General features: G+C 38.7%; 1 protein-coding gene across 1 annotated transcript in view; it reads right to left on the bottom strand.

Moving 5' to 3' along the window:
* Nucleotides 1-22,040, bottom strand: part of COL14A1 (collagen type XIV alpha 1 chain) — a 134,157-nt gene that overhangs the window by 16,597 nt on the left and 95,520 nt on the right. The window contains exons 34-41 of the mRNA XM_026055693.1: nucleotides 19,256-19,333; nucleotides 18,893-18,979; nucleotides 14,342-14,395; nucleotides 13,851-13,946; nucleotides 12,524-12,577; nucleotides 11,245-11,298; nucleotides 2,518-2,571; nucleotides 145-216 (exon numbers count right to left, since the gene is read on the bottom strand). Coding sequence (XP_025911478.1) covers nucleotides 145-216; nucleotides 2,518-2,571; nucleotides 11,245-11,298; nucleotides 12,524-12,577; nucleotides 13,851-13,946; nucleotides 14,342-14,395; nucleotides 18,893-18,979; nucleotides 19,256-19,333 — 549 coding nt within the window. The remainder of the gene's footprint in view (nucleotides 1-144; nucleotides 217-2,517; nucleotides 2,572-11,244; nucleotides 11,299-12,523; nucleotides 12,578-13,850; nucleotides 13,947-14,341; nucleotides 14,396-18,892; nucleotides 18,980-19,255; nucleotides 19,334-22,040) is intronic.

Below are 22,040 nucleotides of genomic sequence, written 5' to 3'. Positions count from 1 at the left end.
CCAATGTGATGTTTGCTACCCACTAATTGTAAACAGATCATGAGCTACAAATATTCTGTAGCTCTGTGCAATGGTAAAAGCAAAGATCAGAAACCAATTAATGCAACAATAGCAAATATAGCAATATTAATTTATTTTACTCACAGGAGCTCCAACATCACCCTGTGGCCCTTGGCTTCCTGTAACACCTGGAACACCTGGAGCACCAGGTATTCCCTACATAGAAAAAAGAAAGCAAATACTTAGCGGTGATGACAATCAACACCCATGAAGCCTATTGACAGAAATAACTGTGTGATGGAGAGTAACTGTACAAAGCACTACTCTTTCACTTAAGCATTAAGAGAACCTGTTATTGTAGTTGCACTGTTAAGCACAGGTAAATGTCAAAGCAAGAAGGCTACAAATTTTGTGGCTAAGTGTGGTCCTTTATAAAATCCTAAGGGCAAATGACTGAAATAACAGTAAAACACATGCAAACTCTTTTCTTTTTTTTCTTCTTTTTTTAAAAGAAAGAAACACATTGATATAGAAATACATTAAGAATTAATAATCCTCACAAAAAATCAGGATAAAAAGGTCCATTTCTGAATTTGAGAAAAATCATTAGGGTTGCTAGCCAACTTCCTCTGTCTCCTGCTCTATAGAGGAACGAAATGTCCTGGCCCCGTGGGCGCTGCCAGCCCTTCCTGGCCCTGTCACCTCCGYGGGCCTCCCATCTCAGCCCAGCTCGGGGCCGTCAGTCCCTGCCCTGCGATGCTGTAGCGGTGCTGGCTCCAGCCTGGCCACGGCCCTCGCCCTGCCCAACCACAGGCCCCCCTAACCCCGACCCCAACCCATGGGGGCCACAGCCTAATTTCATGGGCTGCCAAGTTGTTGAGCACCATGTAACCTGCCCTCATCACCTGCTTCTAGACCAATATGGAGAAACCTTATGCACTAGACTTTAAACTGTATCACAAATGAGAAATTTCTAATAAAAACTAAGCATTTTAACACATTCCATGAGGTACTGTGACTCACTAGATAATGACAGTCTCCATTCAAAACTAAAAATGAATGGCTTACAGCTATTGAACTGCTTTGTTCTGTTATTTTTGATTTAGGAGCTACTGGTACTTAAGTTTATTAGTTCAGCATTCAGATGAGGAGGAGTAAAAATCAGGAGACTGTACATAGGATGTTCCCTTTTAATATCTATTTTCTTGTAATTAATGTAAATGTAATAGTCTGTCTTGTTTCCTGATCTGCTCAACTGTAATAAAACAATTTAACACTTCAAGTTACATGATATATTGTTTTTATGTTGAAATACTTTAAACTGGTAAATCCAAACACAGACAATGCTTCCATGTTAACAACAAAACTGCAACTTCAGGTCCGGATTTTGACACCCTTATTCAGATAATCTTTGATTTCATCTGATCTACATGCAAAGTATGGGACCATATTGGCAAAAATCTGGCTATTGGAGTTTAAATATTCCATATCACAAAGAAAATGGCTTATGCCTCAATACATCTCTACTACAAATGTCGCTGGTGTTTGCATTGCTCCTAATCAACAGGTTACCACAGACTGGGCAACTCCACCAATGCTGATCAGTTTTGGGGCTTGACAGATATTTCCATTCAGATTAAATGAGGATAATAAAGAACACTTTTCCAAGGACTCAGCTGAATATGAGCTAAGTAAACAGCAAGAAAATGCAAAGAGAAAGGTATTTGCAGGGAACCAACATAACAGCTACATCTCCCAGGCATAAACAGGTTTGCCAGTCAAAGACCAGAGATGCTGGGAGAAAAGACAACAGAGAAGCACATATTGCAGGAAAAAGAGCACTGAAAGCACAGCCCTGAGAAAAATACTTGAGAAAAATGAACTCATATTGGGTGTTTTCCCAGGCATCGATTGCTGAACTTAAAACTACTTTCCACCAAGAAGGCATTAACCTTGCCTCTAACTGCCCCAGCTGAGAAGAATGAGACTAATTCCAGAGGCTAAGGGCAAAGCATTGCCCTCAAACACAGGTCTTGTTTTGAAGGCTGCATGTGGCCTCTGTTGTCTTTCTTGATGACTCTATGAGAGCATCTGAATACCTGCAAACACCTCCAGCAATGCAGGACCAAGCAAAACTCATTGGTTCACTTCAACTAACAAGTCCAAATTGGAATTTCTTACAAAAACAGATTTCAGTCTTGTATTCAGTCTTGCAAAGAGCATTAATTCCCTTTATACGGTGCAGTTACTTGACTGAATGCAAACTATCAATCTATTGATGGAACAACTGTCTTTCCTCCCTACGGGAGATGTTTTTTCTTGAGCTAAGTAAGAATGGAAAGAAATTACACCGGATGAGGAGCTCTGCCAACCACATGAGTCATGTGAGAATTTCAACTTCCAAGGACAACCCTTGGCCTTGGTCTGTCTTCTGAAAGCTAGATAACAGACTGTGACCTACAATCCCCCAAAGTCCTGCTGACTTTTATAGTAACAGATTCCATGGGCAACACTCACCACTGGGCCAGGAGGTCCTTGTGGCCCTGTGGGTCCATCTTTGCCAGGAAGGCCCTAGAAAAGAGAAATATATGCAATTTGTCAGCTTTTTTTACACATTATTTCTGTGTATGCTTATAAAGAATGAATCTGTTCCATTCATCTAGAAGACTTTTTTTTCTTTATTTTTCTTAAATTAAGAAATGGTGGTACAGTTGTTCTAGAAGGGTATTTCTTTATTTGCACAGGGGAGGGTTAGTTTCTGAAAAAGACCAACCTATAGCGTAGCCTACATTCAACGAAATTCTAAGTAAAGCCTCACAATACTTTTGAAGTAAGAAGCAGCAATGCAAAAGTTTTGTAATGGCACTTTCGACCTCTGAGTGAATTTCACTCATAATACTGCTGCAATGAGGTAAATGAGAGGATTTGCTGTCAAACTTCTTTACCATGAGATGGGTCACAACTCTAAATCTGTTCTCACTGCTTGCAACTATTCATAGTCACACTGATTAAGTGCTGAAAGATGGTAACTGAGAGTACATTTCTCTGCCCAGCAATACTGTACATATGTACTAGCAATCACAGGTCCTGATTCAGGAAGCTACGTAATGAGACTTCGATAGGAATGCTCATGTGGTTTAAATTATGAACGTGCTTCAGAGCTTCCAGAAATTACAGCCAGAAACTAAAGATAACTTGGAGACTGGAAAGCAAGGAAATCATAGAAGAAAGACTAACCAGATGTAAAAGAAAATACACTATCAATAAAGTATTCTTGCAAATTAACCAAAATGCACTTTTTGCAGCCACATGCTATAAAGCATAGGTTTCTGAGCATAAGTCAAATCTTTAATTACTATACAAACTAAAAAGGGAAATATGATCTGAGCACTGGCTCAAGAAAAGTATATGGAGGTGAGAGTAGAAGGAAACAGAGGTTTTCACAGAATCACAGAATCGCTGAGGTTGGAAGGGACCTCTGGAGATCATCTAGTCCAACCCCCCTGCTCAAGCAGGGTCACCTAGAGCACATTGCACAGGATTGCGTCCAGGCGTGTTTTGAATATCTCCAGAGAAGGAGACTCCACAACCTCTCTGGGCAACCTGTKCCAGTGCTCTGTCACCCTCACAGTGAAAAAGTTTTTCCTCATGTTCAGATGGAAGTGTCTGTGTTTCAGTTTGTGCCCATTGCCTCGCGTCCTGTCGCTGGGCACCACTGAAAAGAGTCTGGTCCCATCCTCTTGACACCCTCCCTTCAGATACTTGTACACATTGATAAGATCTCCTCTCAGCCTTCTCTTCTCCAAGCTAAACAGGCCAAGCTCTCTCAGTCTTTCCTCATAAGAGAGATGCTCCAGTCCCCTAATCATCTTTGTAGCCCTTCGCTGGACTTGCTCCAGTAGTGCCACATCCCTCTTGTACTGGGGAGCCCAGAACTGGACGCAGTACTCCAGATGTGGCCTCACCAGGGCTGAGTAGAGGGGGAGCATCACCTCCCTCGACCTGCTGGCAACACTCTTCCTGATGCACCCCAGGATACCATTGGCCTTCTTGGCCACAAGGGCACATTGCTGCCTCATGCTTAACTTGGTGTCCACCAGCACTCCCAGGTCCTTCTCGGCAGAGCTGCTTTCCAGCAGGTCAGTCCCCAACCTGTACTGGTGCTGGGGGTTATTCTTCCCCAGGTGCAGGACCCTGCACTTGCCTTTGTTTTGAAAGTGTTTATGTTCATACACACAGTAAAGAACATTCTAAACTCCATATCTCATAGAACTTCAGAAAAAAAAATTCACATCTTCTTGGTTTTGTACTTTTTTCTGACATGGTTTTAGTAACGAATATATCATGAACTAGTGGTTTTATGCTTTACATAATTTGGAAACTATGATTCAAAAGTTCTTTTATATGGCACAAAAAATCTGGTTTGGGATTATCTGTCGTGTACCTGGAAAGGATTTTTAATTCCACCAGAAGAGCATTTTGGTCATAAAATAAGCCATGTATTCCATTCATATACTGTCATCTGTGCATCCTTAGACTTGATAAGAAAATACTTTTCTATTTTGCAGTATAGCCATATGATTCCTGAAGCTACATGGTTCAAAATAGGCCCCCTATCACAATAAGAACTAAAGCAAATGTATCTTTATTTCAATGTCTCTTTGCTGTTACTACATGACAGCAATTTTCAGATATATATGGAGAAAAGAGTCTAAGCCTAGCTCAACTCAAATAAAAGTATGTTCAGTCCTCAAACTGTTTTTTCTAGAGGAAAGAGAATGCCACAAGAAACTGTGAACTACATTTAAAATGATAAACTAGGGTTTCTGATATTGTCTGGAAGAAGCATTTAGTCATGAACAAAGTTTTGAAAAATTCATTGACAGCCATCTTTCATAGTCTTTACAACATGGCCCCATAAGATAACACAAACTAGCCTATCTCCTTGTTCTTGCAACAGTTTGACCTTCAGAAAGACCGATACCTTCATATTTACTGAAATATTTCACTTTTTAAAAGCAAAGATTTAAAATCTGCTTTTATTTTTGATCAGTCCTAGTGCAGGATGAAAACTGGTTGGGCCCTCTTAAAGGCTTAAGTACCAGGGGAGGGAATGGAGAGCTTTCCACCGACTTCCAGGATCTAATGTGGATTCACGCAGATGTCATAAGCAAAAAATAATGCTGTATGCCCCTCTTTTCTCCTATCCCAGTCAAACAACAGAATCAACACTATGATCAGAAATGTTACATTTTCCTCAAAATTTATTTCTTCTGAACAATAATCTTACTGTTGGTTGCTCAAGAAACATCTCCTTTCCATTCTCCTAGGATTCATTCCTCTTGGCACTGTCTCTGTATCTCTTGGCCACATAAAATCACCTCCTACTCTATTTGTTAGATGTGAAAATTTTTATTTATAAATTAAGTAAGTCAAACAGAGGTTCGGTTCAAGAAAGAGTATGGCAATATCTATTCTCTCACACAGGCAAAAAGACGAAGGTTACTTGTTTATGCTGCCAACGGGGTTTGAATATGATGTTCCTGAGATCATCCGACGGCCAGAATGGATCTGATACTCACTCTGAACATGTCAGTAGTGAGCAGTGGAGATTAATAGGTAACAAGAAACTGGCAGAAAGACTGGAAATGTATTTTTTCTGGCTGTTTCTCCCATTATTTTTGGTCTGTGTAATGTAAAGGAAACTGTGAGAATTCACAAAGTTGTATTCGGAGCACTGAAACCTTAAAGAATACTATTCACTCTCTCATTTACTGAAGTCTCTTCTCTTTGTTCAGGGTGAACAGCCTCAGAATGACTGGAGGAATTACATGGCACCACAGCAGTGTCTTTCTGATGGAGGACTATCCAGGACAGGAATGACAGTGTACAGGGCTACTGAATCTCAGCATGCAGCTGCATGTCCAAGAGCTGGGTGTGACAGTTTTTCATGTGTGACCTCAGATTTTGGGCAGTTTAGACTCAAGCTGAGTGTTATTTTGTAGAGCTAACTTGAGTTAAGGCATATTTTGATAATGGCCTGAAAGACAGTCATTGAGAAAATAATATAATGTGTGTAGCTTTCTATGACAGAATTTTTTATTAGGGTTTTTTTTTTTGCCTGAATCCAAATGGCATCACAAAATGTAGGCACCACCTAAACCCCTGTAGAATCTTAGCTCTGTTAAAATCTCAGCCCTGTTCAAGTCAGTGAAAATTGTCAGCGGAAACTCCTCAGTTTTTGGTAGTTTAGACTTTGTTCTGGGTATTCATGGAGAGGTGATTTTGCAATTAAGACTAGACACTGGCAAAAATTCAACTGAAGCTACTGAGTTCAGGCTTGAAGTACTTTCACGCACACAAATTTGTCTCAAAATATGCAACTGTTCTGCATAGATAAAAGTATTTTGACTAATCTTTATTCCTGTGTGAAGTCATTGTTATTGTCAGAGAAAAATCCCCTAAATGATTAATTCAGTGTATTACAGTGCCACTCACAAAAGAAGATTTTGCATCAACGTGAGCTGTTTTTAATTAACGGTAACCCAGAAAAAGAGAAGAACGTGTCTTTTTTTGAAAACTTTGCTCAAAACACACAGCCTTTATTCAGCCACAGTAGGCTAGTTCTGCCTCAACACACAATAATGCTGACTTAGCATAACCTCCTCTCCTTGTGAAACTACCAGTAGCACCTAATACCCAATATTCAGAATAATAGCTGAAATTCGGAAAATATTTCTGTATTAATTCTTCATAATTTAAAGCACATATATTTTTTGCATGTTTTTTGTATTTCTCCATGCCACTAAAATTAAGATCTGGAGGGTAATAATCCTTTCCTCATGTAGCTGGGTCTGTCTGACTATGTCTATACTAGTAAATTAAACAGACCCAGAGGGCAAAAGATGTGGCACATATCCATACCCGCAGCTTCACAGAAAAGAATCCAGAGGTCCTAGTGGACAAGCATAACACGAGCCAGCAATGTGCCCCTGCAGCCAAAAGAAAGGCCAACGACATTCCTGGGCTGCATTAGTCAGAGTGTAGACAGCAGGTCCAGGGAAGTGATCTTTCCTCTCCCAGCAAAACAGTGTACAGTCGAAGTGTCTACTGGAAATGGCTTCTGATCTGGGCTGTCCCCTGAACCATGAGCTGAAAGGGCAGTAATCAGCACAGGCCAGCACTGGGCCTGGAGGAGTGCCTTCCTGCTCTCAGAGCACGCTGAGCAGGTGGAGAAAGGAGTTTGCCACTAGGAGCTGGAGCAACATCTAAGACACTGAATCATCCTCTCTTTCACACAGATGTACCTCACTGCTGGACCCATATCTGCAAGCAGAATAAGGCAGCACTGGTGAATGCTTCTGGACCCCAATGTAGCTGCAGCAGCTGAGCAAGAGAAAGCAATCATTAGACAGTGCAACCCTCTGATCCCACCTTACCAGACATATAGGGAAGCACATCCAACATAGCTTCCTCCAGGAGAACTTCCCAACCTTCTAAAGAAGAGTATGTCACTCCTCTGAATCATGCCCTAGCCATGCTTTCCTGAGCCAGGAGAAATATGGCCAGGAGGAGACACCTCTGAGGAAACCACCAGGCAACAGTGAGAAATGGCAAGGTCATGGGCACAGCAGATTCAAACTCTGGGTCCAGAGCTATGGAGACCCCTCCCTACACTGTGTTATCAAGAGGAACGTGCTTGTTGCTCAGGATGATACACTAGGCTTCTCTCATCACAGCTGTGTAGATCTGTCCTCTCGGGTGGCCTGCACTTCACAAAAAAGAATGGGAATTGTAACTGTGACCTGGCCTTGGATATGAGCCATGGTATATGGGAGATATGGGAAAGGAAAGACTTTTTCCCCTCTACTGACACCTCTAAAAAAGGGCAAGTCTCAGTCTGCTTCCAAACTTTATACTCTTGCTGAAAGAGATGAATCAAAGGCACAAGAGAATCTAATTACTGACTGTTCTGGCCACACACTAACCAACAGCATGATGTCAGTCTGGATTCTCTAGCATGTGCAAATCTAACTATTTTTTAAACATGCTATCTTGGGAGAGTTGGCATAGAAACACAATCTGATGTCTTTAGTACAACTTCTTTATATGGTCGGTTACAAATATGAGAGAGCAAGAGAGGACACCAAATATTTTCAAAACAAAACCATGTCCCCAGCCATAAAATTAGAAGAAACCATCTTGGATTTTATAATTTTTTTTATGACATTCTTTTATAACTGGAAGCTGACAAGAGGGGAAGGGACTGTTCTTAGTGTGACTCTGAAATGTAGATTTAAACCAGCTACCAGACAGATTAAAAACATTATTATGGCTATTCAGAGAGTTTGCTTTATTATTGGAAAACACATTTTTTTACTCTGTTTCAACCTTCACATAGTAATTTTATTTCACCTCACTTTTTTCATAGGGTGGGTGATTCATTGTGAAAATGATCTCTGTTTGAATTCTACACAACTGATTAGGGCAGATGCTCTATTTTTTTAAAATGAGTTACTAAAATCCAAGAAAAACATAAATATATAAACCAGAGATTAAAAATCAGAAGTTCAGAAATACAAAAAGAACTTTTGTAGACTCATTCTTGAATTAAAATAATAAGAGGAAGAAAAAGACCTTTTCTCAACTGATTTCAACAATAAAAACAGAAATGATGAATGCTAGAAATTAAAACAAAGAAGAAGAAAAAAGAAAAGTAAAAGTGAAGTGATTTTGACTACTAGCAACTAGAAGAAAAAACTCTCCATTCAAGGACTTCTTGAATCTTATCACATTATCCCCAGTTCAGCAAAGCTCTCACATATCTCCCATTAAATACCAGTCCCATACTTACCTCCCATTAAATTCAGTGTGATTTAGCCATCTGTTTAAGTGCTTTACAGCACTGGATCCACTATAATTAAAATATTTCAATGAATAACAAATACTAATGAGAAAATGATGGCTAAGCTAAGAATAACATGGAAAATCTCAATTCTAGTTGTATAAAAACTGCAAAACAGTTTGAGAACTTGGCTAAGAGGAGGAAGCTTGACAAAGGGTATATTATACAAAAAGGCAATTTATTTCTTAGTAGTTTTCCAGCTCCCTTTTGCTGTTGCTGCAGTCATGCCTTTTAGAATGACGCCTTTCTCCAGTGCTTGCCCTTCAAAGAGATTGTGTAGTGAAATCACTGGTTTGAATCTTCACCCATTAAAAGCAATTACGTTGTCATAACTTCACTGGAATCAAATGAGTTACACCACCATAAAATTAGTATAACATCATTGTTTGTTGCCATAGAAATAATTGCAGCAGGACAATACTGCATAAGGGTCGCATAGAGCAAATAACTGGCTAATAGGCCTGACTCTATGAGATCTAGGCAATTTATGTAGTTCCTTTGTTTAACATCAGAAGAAAGTGAACTCATGAACCAATCATGATTATCATTTCTATATAAAATGGCAATTTATTTAATTGCCTGCCTTATTACAGATGACACTGGGGCCTTCTACAGAAGCAGCACTACATGCCTTTTCCTGACTGTATCAAAAGCCTTTGCCTACGCTAGTCTTTTCCCCTGCTTTTCTCTGAAATGTCATCCCTCTGCATCAACCTGCTGAGTTCCACATGCAAGAGAACTAGACCAGTTCTGAACTGCTGGCTGACATCAAGACATGGCTGAGGACCTCCACTGCTAAATATAAAATTAGCTACAGCATAAAGTGAAAACATAAGGTTCTCTTCTTCCTGACACTGTGGAATACTCAGTGTCCCCAGCAATCAGAAATGCAGAAAGAGGAGGCACATACCACTTGCCACAACTTCAAGCACCAAGTCACCTGGACCTGGCTATGAGCAAGATTAGACAGGATGGTGGCAAGAACCCCAATGTCAGTCAGGCTCTAAGTCTTTATGAGCAGGTGACACCAAGCTTGGGGAATTTAGGGTAGAAAATTCCAGTAAGTCAAAAAGGACACACTTAAGACACGCAAAAGAAAAGAGCTTCTATACAGAAGAAGTCATAGTAGTATTATAAATTGGGAAAAGGAATACATTTACCTTCCTATTTCACTCACTGGGTGATAATGTTGTGCAAAATTTTCTTTCAATAAAAATACCTTCTTCTCTTGATTTTAGAGGAAGAAAAAAAACACATGGCCCAAACTCTACAGTAACTTCAGTGGAATACCTTACACATTTAAAGATATGCACATGCTTAAATTTGTAATAGTGGTCTTAAACACACGTATTACTGTAGGGATTATTTTATAATAAACTCTCAGTTCAATGCCAGAAACCCAAAGAAACTCCAGATTTCACTGCAGTTAAAGTCACATAAAATATCCCCAAAAAGGATCRTAAATATATAAATGTTGTTTAAGAGAAATTAAAAGTCATATTTAATAGTGAACTTCCGCTGTAAAGAGTACCCTTGTACTACGCTAACAATCACTTTCAAGTACCTGACTAATAATATGAAAGAAAAGACTTGTTAGATGATGCTTTGAAAGTCCAGTCAATAAGGATTGATAATCGTTTCTAAGGAGCCTGGGAAAGCACTTACAGATTTAACTGCTTAAATTAATATGAAAGTTCTTTTACCAATACCTAGACAGAATGTAATTACTTCCATTTGTTCTACCACAAGCAGAAGAAAGTTGACTAAATGTCTACTCTGAGTAGTTTTCAAATGTATTTTTCTACATTCAGAAGTAAATTCCCTTTGTAGTTGTCTTCGTTATTTGTTAATTAGCTAGAAAGCAATTTTAGATTGTTGCATTGGATTGCATGCTAATCGTAACATTTACCCAGCATCCAATTTTAAATGTATATGCAAATGTACTAATTGGCAGTGCTGGTCACAGGTGACATCTATTCCTATGAAATAGATTAAATACAAACACAGTACAAGGTTCCTCATTACCATTCTAGTATTTCTCAACCCTGATCTAATACATGAAAAGATACTCCACCCCATCTCTGCCTTTTCTGCTGACTGGTGCAGACATATGGGTCTCCAGAAGTGGCAAAGTATAATAAATCAACCACACCGGCAAACATATCCCTTATCACAGAATCACAGAATGGTTGAGGTTGCAAGGGACCTCTGGAGATCATCTAGTCCAATCCCCCTGCTCAAGCAGGGTCACCTAGAGCACATTGCACAGGATTGCATCCAGGCGGGTTATGGAATGGAAATTCTTAAAACAAACAGACAATGCATTCATTTTACCTTACCCTTTGACCTTGAGCTCCGTCTCTTCCCGGTGAACCTGATGCTCCTGGAATACCCTAAGCATTATAAAGAGAGGGCAAATGCTGAGATCAACTTAATACAGTCCAACAAAATCACTTTCCAATGAAACTGTATTAAATGCTTTTGGATCAATGGGAGGAACTAGGGAATTTAGATACTGGGTGGAGCCATAGAAGAGATTCAGTAAAGAAAGCATTTCTGTCAAATGAGAGATGGTTAAACAGACCTTGTTAAAATGCACAGGTTTCATATCCACTCACTACAATCCTCTGTGAATAATGCAGACTACTTAGTCAAGTCAGGCTTCCTACTCCATTAAGCTGAAAAGAGAGCTCAATTTCTTACATCATTCCAGTTTCAAATCAGTGCAACTCCACTGCACTACATCAGTCCCTTAACCATTTCTCTCTCCTGTTTTTAAAATGGAGTCTGTTACCATATTATTTGAAGTCAGTGCAGTAGTAGCAAAGGGGGAAATACTTGACCAAGAATGATTTCATGAGTTACATCCAGCAGAGTTTCACATTCTTCAAATGAAATCTCACTCTCTGGCACATGGAAGGCCACAGAGCAGCAGTCTGGGACCACTGCTGCGGTGGTGCAGGAGGCTAACAAAACTGATTTATGAGGAAAGACTGTACAAGTTTACTATCCCTAGCACACGGTAACAAGAGACAGGGAATGTGGTAACAACCAACAAATATTGACGGGATATAATCAGCAGCAGAAAAGCATTTGTAAAAGGAAGAGCAAATGATCCTGAGAAGCAGCAATAAATTGAAATTAGGAAATGCAAACTCTATACACTAAATACCGGTCACCAAACTGAGAAAAGATTCACTGTGCACTACAGCTTTTTAAGATACTGATCTTATGAAAGATAGAGTCAAAAAAATTAAGTGGCTGATCTATCCTCCTAGATAACTCCAGGTGCAATTTTATGGGTTTAAAATGAAAACAAGCAGACAGTAATATGCAAGCAGAAATCTAAGAATGGATAGCCTCTGAGCCTAGAAAGACCCAATTTCAGTGTTTAACAAGGTCAAGAAGATTAACTGGTTCTTTAAAATCAGACCCTGAATGATTTGGTCACTGCATATCAGCATACCCTGGATTCCTGATTTTAAACCTCCTCTCATATTCACAAAAGCAACACACTTCTCAACAGCTTTGGACACGTGCCTTAAGTTCACAACAATGTCAATTCGACATTCAAACTTACTCAGTAAGTGACAGATGAAACAATAACTAAGGCAATACCTGTAGGCCAGGAAAACCAAGATCTCCCTTCTCTCCCTTTTCACCTGGTGGACCCTGCAGATTAAGAATCACACATAATAAACCAAATACATGGTCACTTTTCTGGTTTTAATAGTTACTTTCAGCATCTTGAGAAAAAACAAACTAATCAAAGAACAACAAGATAGATTATTTTTCCTAATAAGAGCAAATCTGCAGACTACATTTGCAAAATTGTAAATGAAGTATTTACATGGGAAATAAAGAAAAGGAAACTCATTTTAAAAGACTTCAGAATTAACCTGACAAAATTGTGGTCTTTATGTTACAAAAAGGAAGTTGTTTTCTTTTATCTTCAAACGAATCTGTTTCTCTTCAGCCCTCAGSAATATTTCCCATAATGATGACACCAATGGAGTTCTATGGAAACTACATGTTTCTATGGTAGGTATATATGATAAAGATATAATTTTCTGGATAATAAACTAATTTAAAAAAATTTTATACAGAAACAAATTTTCTATGAAAGAACTGAAAATAGCCTTATAATTAATGTATTCCTTATTATTCTCTGATGAGATCATCAAGAACATACAGTTTTCATAAAACACTTCATTATATTTTTACAGTTGTATCTCATACATTGGTTATAAAGAAGTGTATTATACGGTAGTAAATTTTAAAGAAAAGTCTAGTGGGTAGAGATGTATCTGGCACCTTTGAAGGCCTGTGTATTTCAAGATGCCTACAGGAAATGTTTATAAGACAAGATTATTGCTGGTGATTAATTATTCTACCAATGTGTCTTAATGACGAAATTCTGAGACGTACTCCACAACTGCATTCCAAGCTCCAGGCCTAATCATCTCCTCTGATGATAGTCTCTGTAAGTGTAGCAATTGCTATTGCTTAATTTTGCAGTGAGTGCGGTGTTTTTGCTTGGGTATGCCTTTCAAATCAGAATTGATCTGAGATGAGCAATACCACAACAAGAAAAGGGTAAAATAATACTAACATTTTGTTTCTGGAGCATGTTACAACCCAGTGAAATTTTTTTCACTTGTCTCCAGGCTTGGATGCTAATACCTGGGCCATATTCAACTTGTGGTCAAATCTCTCCAGCTTAACTAAAAGTTCAGCTCCACATACAAACAAGCATGTTGATGCTGAACCACTGGTCAGCTGGTCCACTGTAAGTTAAACCCAAACCTGTGACTTTACCTTAAACACTGAAATTCTGAAATTCAGACTCTGATCAGGACACCAAAAGATATTTCTGTTCAATCCAAGGTATGTGTTGTTCTAAACATCACAGTGAAAACAGAACTCTATTGCTTATAAGACTCACTGGAAGCCCTTGAATAGAAAGTCCACTGGGTCCTTGAGGTCCTGGAGGTCCTTGGGGTCCTGGAACACCAATTTCACCTCGAGGTCCATCTGGTCCCTAAAGTAGCACAGGACATAAGTTAAACTCCTATCATCTGGACAAAGGCAACTTCTGTTTGAAGAATTAAACACTGATAGACTCAAAAACATCTGAAATATGAGTAACACTTGACCAGTTAGAGTTCAATCTAAAAAGGCCTGGTTCCTTTATACATACAAATAATGAAGATTTATGCTGTCACAACAGCATTCCAAATTTTATTTCCTTTATCAAGGAACAAACATGACAAGCAATTGTTATGAAAAGAGACACACCAAACACCAACAGCATTTTGCTATGCTTTTTCCTCAGCAACATCAGAGACAATCGGGAACTCATTTCAAGGTTTACATGCAGCAGAGAGAAACCATGAACCTGTGCATTTGACCATTGTATAGTGCTGTACAAAGTACCTTTGGACCTGGATCACCACGATGACCTTTGGCACCTCTGACACCTGGACCGCCCTGTAAGGCACAAGCACAGGACCAGCTGAAAAGCAAACTTCTCAAACAAACACAAATCAAATCCAGGGAAGCCCAAACACTTCTTTCTTGTTCTTGAATCAGAGAGTATCTGTCCATATCCTTCCGCTGGAGCAATTAAACTAAGAACACACTTAAGTTTGGTCATACATAGGAGCGGATTTAAACATGGACTTAAACACATCCCAGAGCCAAGAATGCACAGCATGTAAGAAACAAAATACTGCTGAAAGCTACGATGTGCAAGGAAATGCACACACGTGGTCACGGGTTCCCTCCAGTTGCTGAAACCTCCCACACATCTGTCAGTTCACCCCAAGATCATCACATTGTTAAAGGGTGAGTGTTCAATGACTCAGGCATATTTTTAACCAACTGCAGCTGCAACTCCCAGACCTACTAGACTTATCAAGGTTTGATTTAGAGCTATTCTTAGGTAAAACACCCCTCTGTCTCTCTAACTTTCTCAACTTTCTCTTTTAGCTTTCTTCAGTGATGCTTACATCTGTTAATCATTTGATAGCCAACTGTTGCCTTAGCTTCCTTTCTTTATTAGTATCATCTGAGACACTGGAGTTGCATATACCTATGGACGGCTTCCATGAATGTGTTTTGTATATATATGCTGGATGTGTTTTTTCCTCTAGGACAATATAAGTAAAGGTTTATTTTCATTTTTTTCAGATCAATTTCCCTCTTCCCTCACCCCAATATATTACTTAATCTGTTGGGATATGAGCTTTAAAGGTCAGGGACTCTGTCCATCTTTGTACTCACAGAGCACCTCATACAGTTAGGCACCATAGCGAACTAGCATTATTTAGAAGCTACAGTAAATAGTTATAAAAATAACTACATCAAAGTTAAAAACTACATCAAAGACATAAAAATATAAAATATGCATATCAGATTAAATGCATATTTAGTATCTATGAGACTTCAAATAGGAATGCCAACAATGGAAATTTTTGGAAGTACCAGGATTGCTCTTGCCCTTCAATGAAAGTATTATGATACCTTCACTTTATTTGTATGATCAGTTTTCCACACCTTGTCCCAATGCCCTCATTCTTCTCACTTCCATCCCAAGCCTCAACTCTACGCCCACTACCCACTCCATCGCCATCAGGCCTCAGCTCCACATCCAGTACCTCTTCTCTGACCCTTAAATCTTGTCCCACATGCTCCACAGAATCATGTTCCAGTTGCAAGTTCCCAAATTCCTGGTCCTCACACTTCTGCGTTCCAGTCCAGCAGCTTCCCTCTCCCCTTTCCCCTACCTGGAAACCTCTCTATCCGATCAAAAATTCTGATGCAAATGCTCAGCAAAATAACTGTAACGTTAACATAAACAAAATTACACAGTTTTCTCCAATTTCATTCTCAGAAACAAGTGAACCTGTTTATTGAAGAAGGATATATATTTAAAAATCAATCATGTTCATAGACTGATGAGGAGCCATTGAATCATATGCTTTCCTATTCACATGGACTTTAGCCCACTTATCCATGTTTTGAATCCAGTAGGCTGCAGTTTGTAAAAAAGCACTGATTCAATTTGAAAACATCACAAGAGTCTCCCTCATCTTCCTCAGAAGTTTCAGTGGTTAATCCCCTGCACTATGAAACTTGTGTGTCCAATTTCAAATTTTTCATTTCTTTGACTTCTACTTCTACCCAAGAATTACTATGCCTTTTTCTGTTATTTTAAATAACTCCTTAGAAGCCAGTACTTTCTCCCTGAAACAGACCTTAATCAACTGTTATCAAGTCACCTCTTTATATTCTTTTTGAGTTAAAACATATGAGGCACTTAATGTTTTTCATTGCAATTAAACTTCTCCAGTCCTCCAAAAATATTTTTGTCTCCTTCCTCACTTTCTCCAGTTTTGCAGCACTCCTTTTAAAATGCAGGCAGCAGGGTTGTGGGCTATCTTAATTTTACTTTGCACGGGGAACTTCAGACAGCATGACCAAATTCTGGCAAAGATTAAGCCATGAAAACGGTAACCCATAAGGAAAACTGCCATATAATCTTAACTCTAAACAAAACTTTGTCTTACCCCAAATCACCCACTTCCTAAAAGATTTTTAAAAATATTTTCAGAGATATCATCACAAACAAATAGAAGGGTTTTATTTTGAGTCTTTTCAATATAATCTCTCAAATTAGCTACACGGAAGAATCCTGATCCCTTAAACAGAAATATCCTTGGCTTAGAGAAAAGTCACATGACATTTTAACAGCTTGGAGCATTACTGACCAGACATAGCACATGCGACTTTCTGACTCTTGGTTGGCTCAAAAATGAGCACTGACTTGGTTTTTTGTTCTGCTTTTTCCTAGGCTTCTAACTTTTTCCAGAACTATGCCATCTAACTATCTGACAAAAAATGTGTCACTCATAAGAGGCTGAGTTCTAGAATTACAGGCTCCCATGATGAGGCAACGATTCTTCTGTTTGATTTCAAACCTCCTCTTGCATGCAACTTTGCTACTCGAATATTGCTAATCTTAACCGTAATAAATAAAAGTACATTATTTCATTGCTGGATTAAGCTTTGGTGAGTCCTGATCTGCATATCTTCTGAACTGTGCTGGTAAAACTCATCCTTCCAATCAAATATACATATATTTTTAAACATATTTCATTTTACTGTGAAATGTGGTAAAACTACTCAAATTCACTTGCATTTTCACGTGAAGTACCCCATTGCCTTTTTCACAGAACACAAATTGGGACTCCTAAATATAAGAATTAAATCCTTAATCCATACTTGATTTATAACTACAATAAAACAGGAAAAAGAATCATTTTTTTCTTGTTCAAGATACACCTCTTTGGTTAGATATTTGCATAAGAAAGAATTCTTCCTGAGATCCTTTTCAAGTTTTTGTATCCATAACTTGAAAGGTTTTAGCATCTGCATGCAAGAGTTTCTACCCAAATTCAATCTTTTCCATTTTTTTTCCTGCATAGTATTTTTCTTCCATTAGTGTTTTTTTTCCAGTAAGTGGTAGGGGCCCAAGTTCAGCACATGGACTATACAAATAATTTGCCTTGGGAGATAAATGTGGCCCCTAAAAATGTTTAAGAGCAGACTAAATGCTCAGAGGAAATGAGTAAGCTAAAATCACAGTCCAGGCAAAGGGGTCTGGGTTTGATGATTCCAGATCTTTTCCAACCTGTTGTCTAGGAAACTATGAAAAAGCTGGCTATCTTTACACTACCTAAAATCTGGGGAAACAGAAGCAGTAACATAAAAGAAGCTGAGCCCTATCAATGAGAATTTAAAAATCCATTGCACACCTTAGTATTTGTATTTTCTTAAATTTTTATTGCACTACAGCTATCCACAATTCCACTGTTGCAATGTCGCAACCATATCATATGATATATTAATTTACCTAGAATCTTTTTTTTTTTCTTAAATATCTCAATATAAAATGTCAGAAACACAGCTGACAACCTAAACTGCTAAAAATCAGCCATGTGATGTGAAATTCAATTATCTGACTTTAGTCATCCATATATCAGTTGTCTGGTCTGATCCATTATCTGAGTTTTCCTTAAGCCAGTGAAGAGAAAGATTTATCCCAACTTTCTAAGATACTACCTTGAGATGGAAGTGAAATTATTGCCCTCTAGAAGAGACTACCTTATCTCACTGATTATGCAAGGAGCCTAGTTGTACAGTTTAAGCTAGATCTTAACAGTTAGACTGCTACCAGTTACRTAAAATATAGGGAAAAGTGACCCTGTGCATTTCACCATTCACAGGCAAGCTAGAAAAGGTTTCAATTCAAATTTCAATATACACTCTTCAGTCCATCCTTCAGCATGGAATAAAGTGGAAAGAAGGAGGGACATCCACTTCTTTCCCCTTCGCCTCTCTTGGCTATCTCTCCGCCTCCAGGACCTCACAAAAGAATATGCACTTTGGGTTCTGCTTTCCAATAGGTGTTTCAGCTCTTCGGCAGGCCTTCCACAACAGCAGTCTTCTTTCATCTTTTACCACACAAAGGACATGGTCATACACCAAGCCTTTAATTCGTAAGTATACCATAAACTAAGTATTTCAGAAAGCTAAATTTAAAGCTATATTTAATACATGTATGCTAGAGCAGACAGCAGATGATTTAAAAAAAAAAAAAAGAAAGAAAACAAATGGCACTTACTATGATATATTTAGTAACGCTTCAGATATGGTTCAAGGTCTAGAGATTACGCTAACTTATTCTTGCCTGGATTAGACCATTAAGAATTTGATTCACTTATTAGGTGAGGAGGTTTGTTACAATGTATTACTTGGCACCTTTGCTAAATAAATGGAATATAATTTTATATCTTTGCCAACACTTGAAAGTCTAGTTTAACCTTATTACTTGTATGATGGCAGTATATTCCCACATCTTGGAATAAAGATGGCCAGTGAACTATTTAAAATAGTTGAGTACAAACCTGAATAAAGCCTTACCGGTGGTCCAGGAGGTCCAAGGGGTCCCTTGTTAGCTTCTGAACAGGAACAAGCATGAGGAAGGGAAGGGCAATTTTCTTCATCTCTCTAAGGAAAGGTCAAGATAGGAAGAGCCTGATGTCCAAAACTTTGATTCAGAAGTTGAGAATATTATGAATCTAATACATAATATCGTGTGGCTGCCTCAAAAGCACCTACGTGATTTAGAAACACACATCACATTGACTTTCAATAGGACATTTAATCCAAACACACTTGGGCTCTTTTGAAAACTCTACCCATGCATTCCCTTTAAAAATATTCATCTCAATAAAAGAAAAAAAAAAAAGGGTAAAATCTGCAGTCATTGAAATTCATTCTTACCAAGCCAGGAAGCTCACAGCATTTGTCTCGATTGGCCCATGAGGTAGCACAAACAATGTCAAACATCTGTAACTGCAACTGTTTCAAAACAAGGATGATGCACAAGGTTAGTTATAAGATCAGTGCAAAAAGAAGCCTTCAGCAAGAAAAGCTACCTTGATTGAAGTACTCGGAGCAGAGGAAAGGCTATGAACTTGGAGCAGCTAGCCACAAGTATGCTAACTTAAATGGTAAAAGGCTTTTGTTCTAACCAACTTGTCCACATATCAGACATTAAATGCATCGAGCAAGGTGTTGAATGGCTGCATATTAAATGCCATAGGTGTTTGTTTGATTATCCCAGCCACATTGACTACTTTCTTGATTTGTTCAGTGGTGCTTCCAGATATTTTGCCTAGCAAGAAACAGGCAAAAGAGAGCTCAGTTCCTCAAAACTGAACTCTTATCCCATTGGTTCTATGCTCAGATTTTTATCTGGGACAAGGTCTCCTGCAGCCTATTACTTACACTGGAGCTGAGCCACAAATAATATTTACCATATTCTCCAGTTTTGTTTTACCTTAGAATATGCCCTCTCTTACCCATATTATCCCCAGGCAATGAAACTTTAAGGATGGTGAAAAGATTGCTCAACACATGACAATCTTGGTCAGAAAGAAAAAATCCCACCTCAGGTCTGGAAACATGCTTTGGACAAGAATTTAATCTACAGAAATACACACATTTGGTAAGAATAAAAGCTGCTAGATACTCAGAAACACTTCATATACTAAATAAAACTGAATAGTAAAACCAATTGTCTCCTTGACAACCTTGAACTGAACAAAGGGGTCTACAGAGATGGAGCTTTGTTCCGTTCCTATTCCTATTCTGTCTCCATGCCTCATGTATGTGCCTACTGCATAGAAAGAGGAACAGAACAGAACATTAAATTAAGCTCGCATGTTTAAGAAATTGAGGAACTGCTAGAGATAGAACTCTTTCTGGTTTTGTTCTCGTGCTCATTTAAACAATTTTAACGTATTATTTTCAGTGGCATTATTTTAATACTAGACTGAAGAGTGCAATTTAAACATTAGTTGTTTAAACTTGGTGATTTCTGTGTTAAAAATAAATTACACACGTGCACCTTTGTTTTTGTCTCCATTTTTTCCTCACAGAAGTCCACTGTTGTATTTTAAACAAAGGGATACTTTCACATACATGAAAATTCTCCTTATCTGCTAGCTGATTACCTGGTTTGTAGATATACTGTACTACAGATGCTGCCACACCTGTGCTGGGCTCCATGCTCAACAGCTTGGACAAACGTAACCAGGTGCAGTGCAGCATGAAGGCAGCTTTTGGACACTTGGGTTGGCTCCACAAAGATCCATCCTGAGTCCAACGAGTCTGTGTCCCTGGCTATGTCACATCCAAGTTGGCTCCATGTGGAGCCACCTAGTTGCCTCTTCACCACATTCATCAGCTTGTGCAAAATATCACATGAGGATGCATGAACACACTGTTCTGGGACTCAAAATAACCCTAGGCATTTCTATGGTACTACACTTAGGCTAAGAAAACATCAGGGAGTCTGATGCACAAGGGAGTGCAGAAACACCTGAGCTGGTTGTGCAGAAATCAGCTCAGATTTAGAAGCAGTAGTATGGCCATTTTTTTCCATAAACTGGTCCATCCCAGCCTACTCTTTTTGCCTGAATAACGGAAGGTTGACAGTATTGGCTAAAGTTATGTAGCCTTACATAGGCATGCATATGCATTCATTCTCTATGGATTAGACAATCTAGAGAACCATGGTGATGAAACATTTTGGTGTAAAATAAGGAGCAAACAGACATTCACTGAATTGCTGTATTCACCATCTAAATGCATCTAAATGCTGAATGACTCAATAGTCTGATTTTAAAATATTATGTGGGTCGCTCTGTCTGACTCAAGCTAAATAACTAAACAAAGCTTTCTTTGCTGCTGTTAAACATTTATTCATAAGTCTCTGTATTCATAGTGTTTCGCTTCCTCGATCTCCCAATCCTGCAAGCGGAGCCAGTAAGACAGAAAAGTCTGCCCATCCTGATCTGCTCAGACTATAGCTCTGCAAGAATTTTCAAAAGCAGACAACATGACGTCACCTTTTTAACAGTGCATACGCTTGGAGGTAAAACAAGTCAGATACAAAAGAAAAGGGAACATCAATAAAAAAAGAACTATCCAAAAAATCCAATTATCATATCAATTCATAACAAATTTCAAAATCTTTTCCATAACRGAATTTCTGTTGTATGCACAGCTTCACAACCCCCTTAAGAATGGGAAGATACTGGAACAGACTAAATCCCAGTATCCCATATGCACCAGTGGCATAAGTGGTATCTAATGGAGTGCAAGACTATAAGTCATACTTCTGCCTTATATTCCACTAGCTTCCAAAGACTTTCGGCTCAGGGGCTTCCTGCCCCAGATTTGTTTCTTTAGTTAGTAACACCCAATACTTTTATTTTCCATGAATTTGTCCAGGCTTCCCTAGAATCTAAATACATATATAGCATCCACAAAATTCTACAGCAAGGAGCTGACAAATCTACTACTTGTGTGAAAAACTATTCGCCGGTCTCCAACTAGCTCCCTTCAGTGTCCACTATTTCTTGTAATGGAAGAAACCAATCCATCTCTACCCATCTCCCTCAAGCTTCTAATGACTTTACAGACACTTATCATATATCCCCTCTGTTGTCTCTTTTCCATACTGGATAGTCTGTAAAAATTTGAACCTGCTCTTGGAAAC

The sequence above is a fragment of the Apteryx rowi genome, unplaced genomic scaffold, assembly GCF_003343035.1.
Source record: "Apteryx rowi isolate R43461 unplaced genomic scaffold, aptRow1 scaffold_125, whole genome shotgun sequence".
Classification (NCBI taxonomy): Eukaryota; Metazoa; Chordata; class Aves; order Apterygiformes; family Apterygidae; genus Apteryx; species Apteryx rowi.
This window is presented reverse-complemented; position numbering and strand designations above follow the sequence as displayed.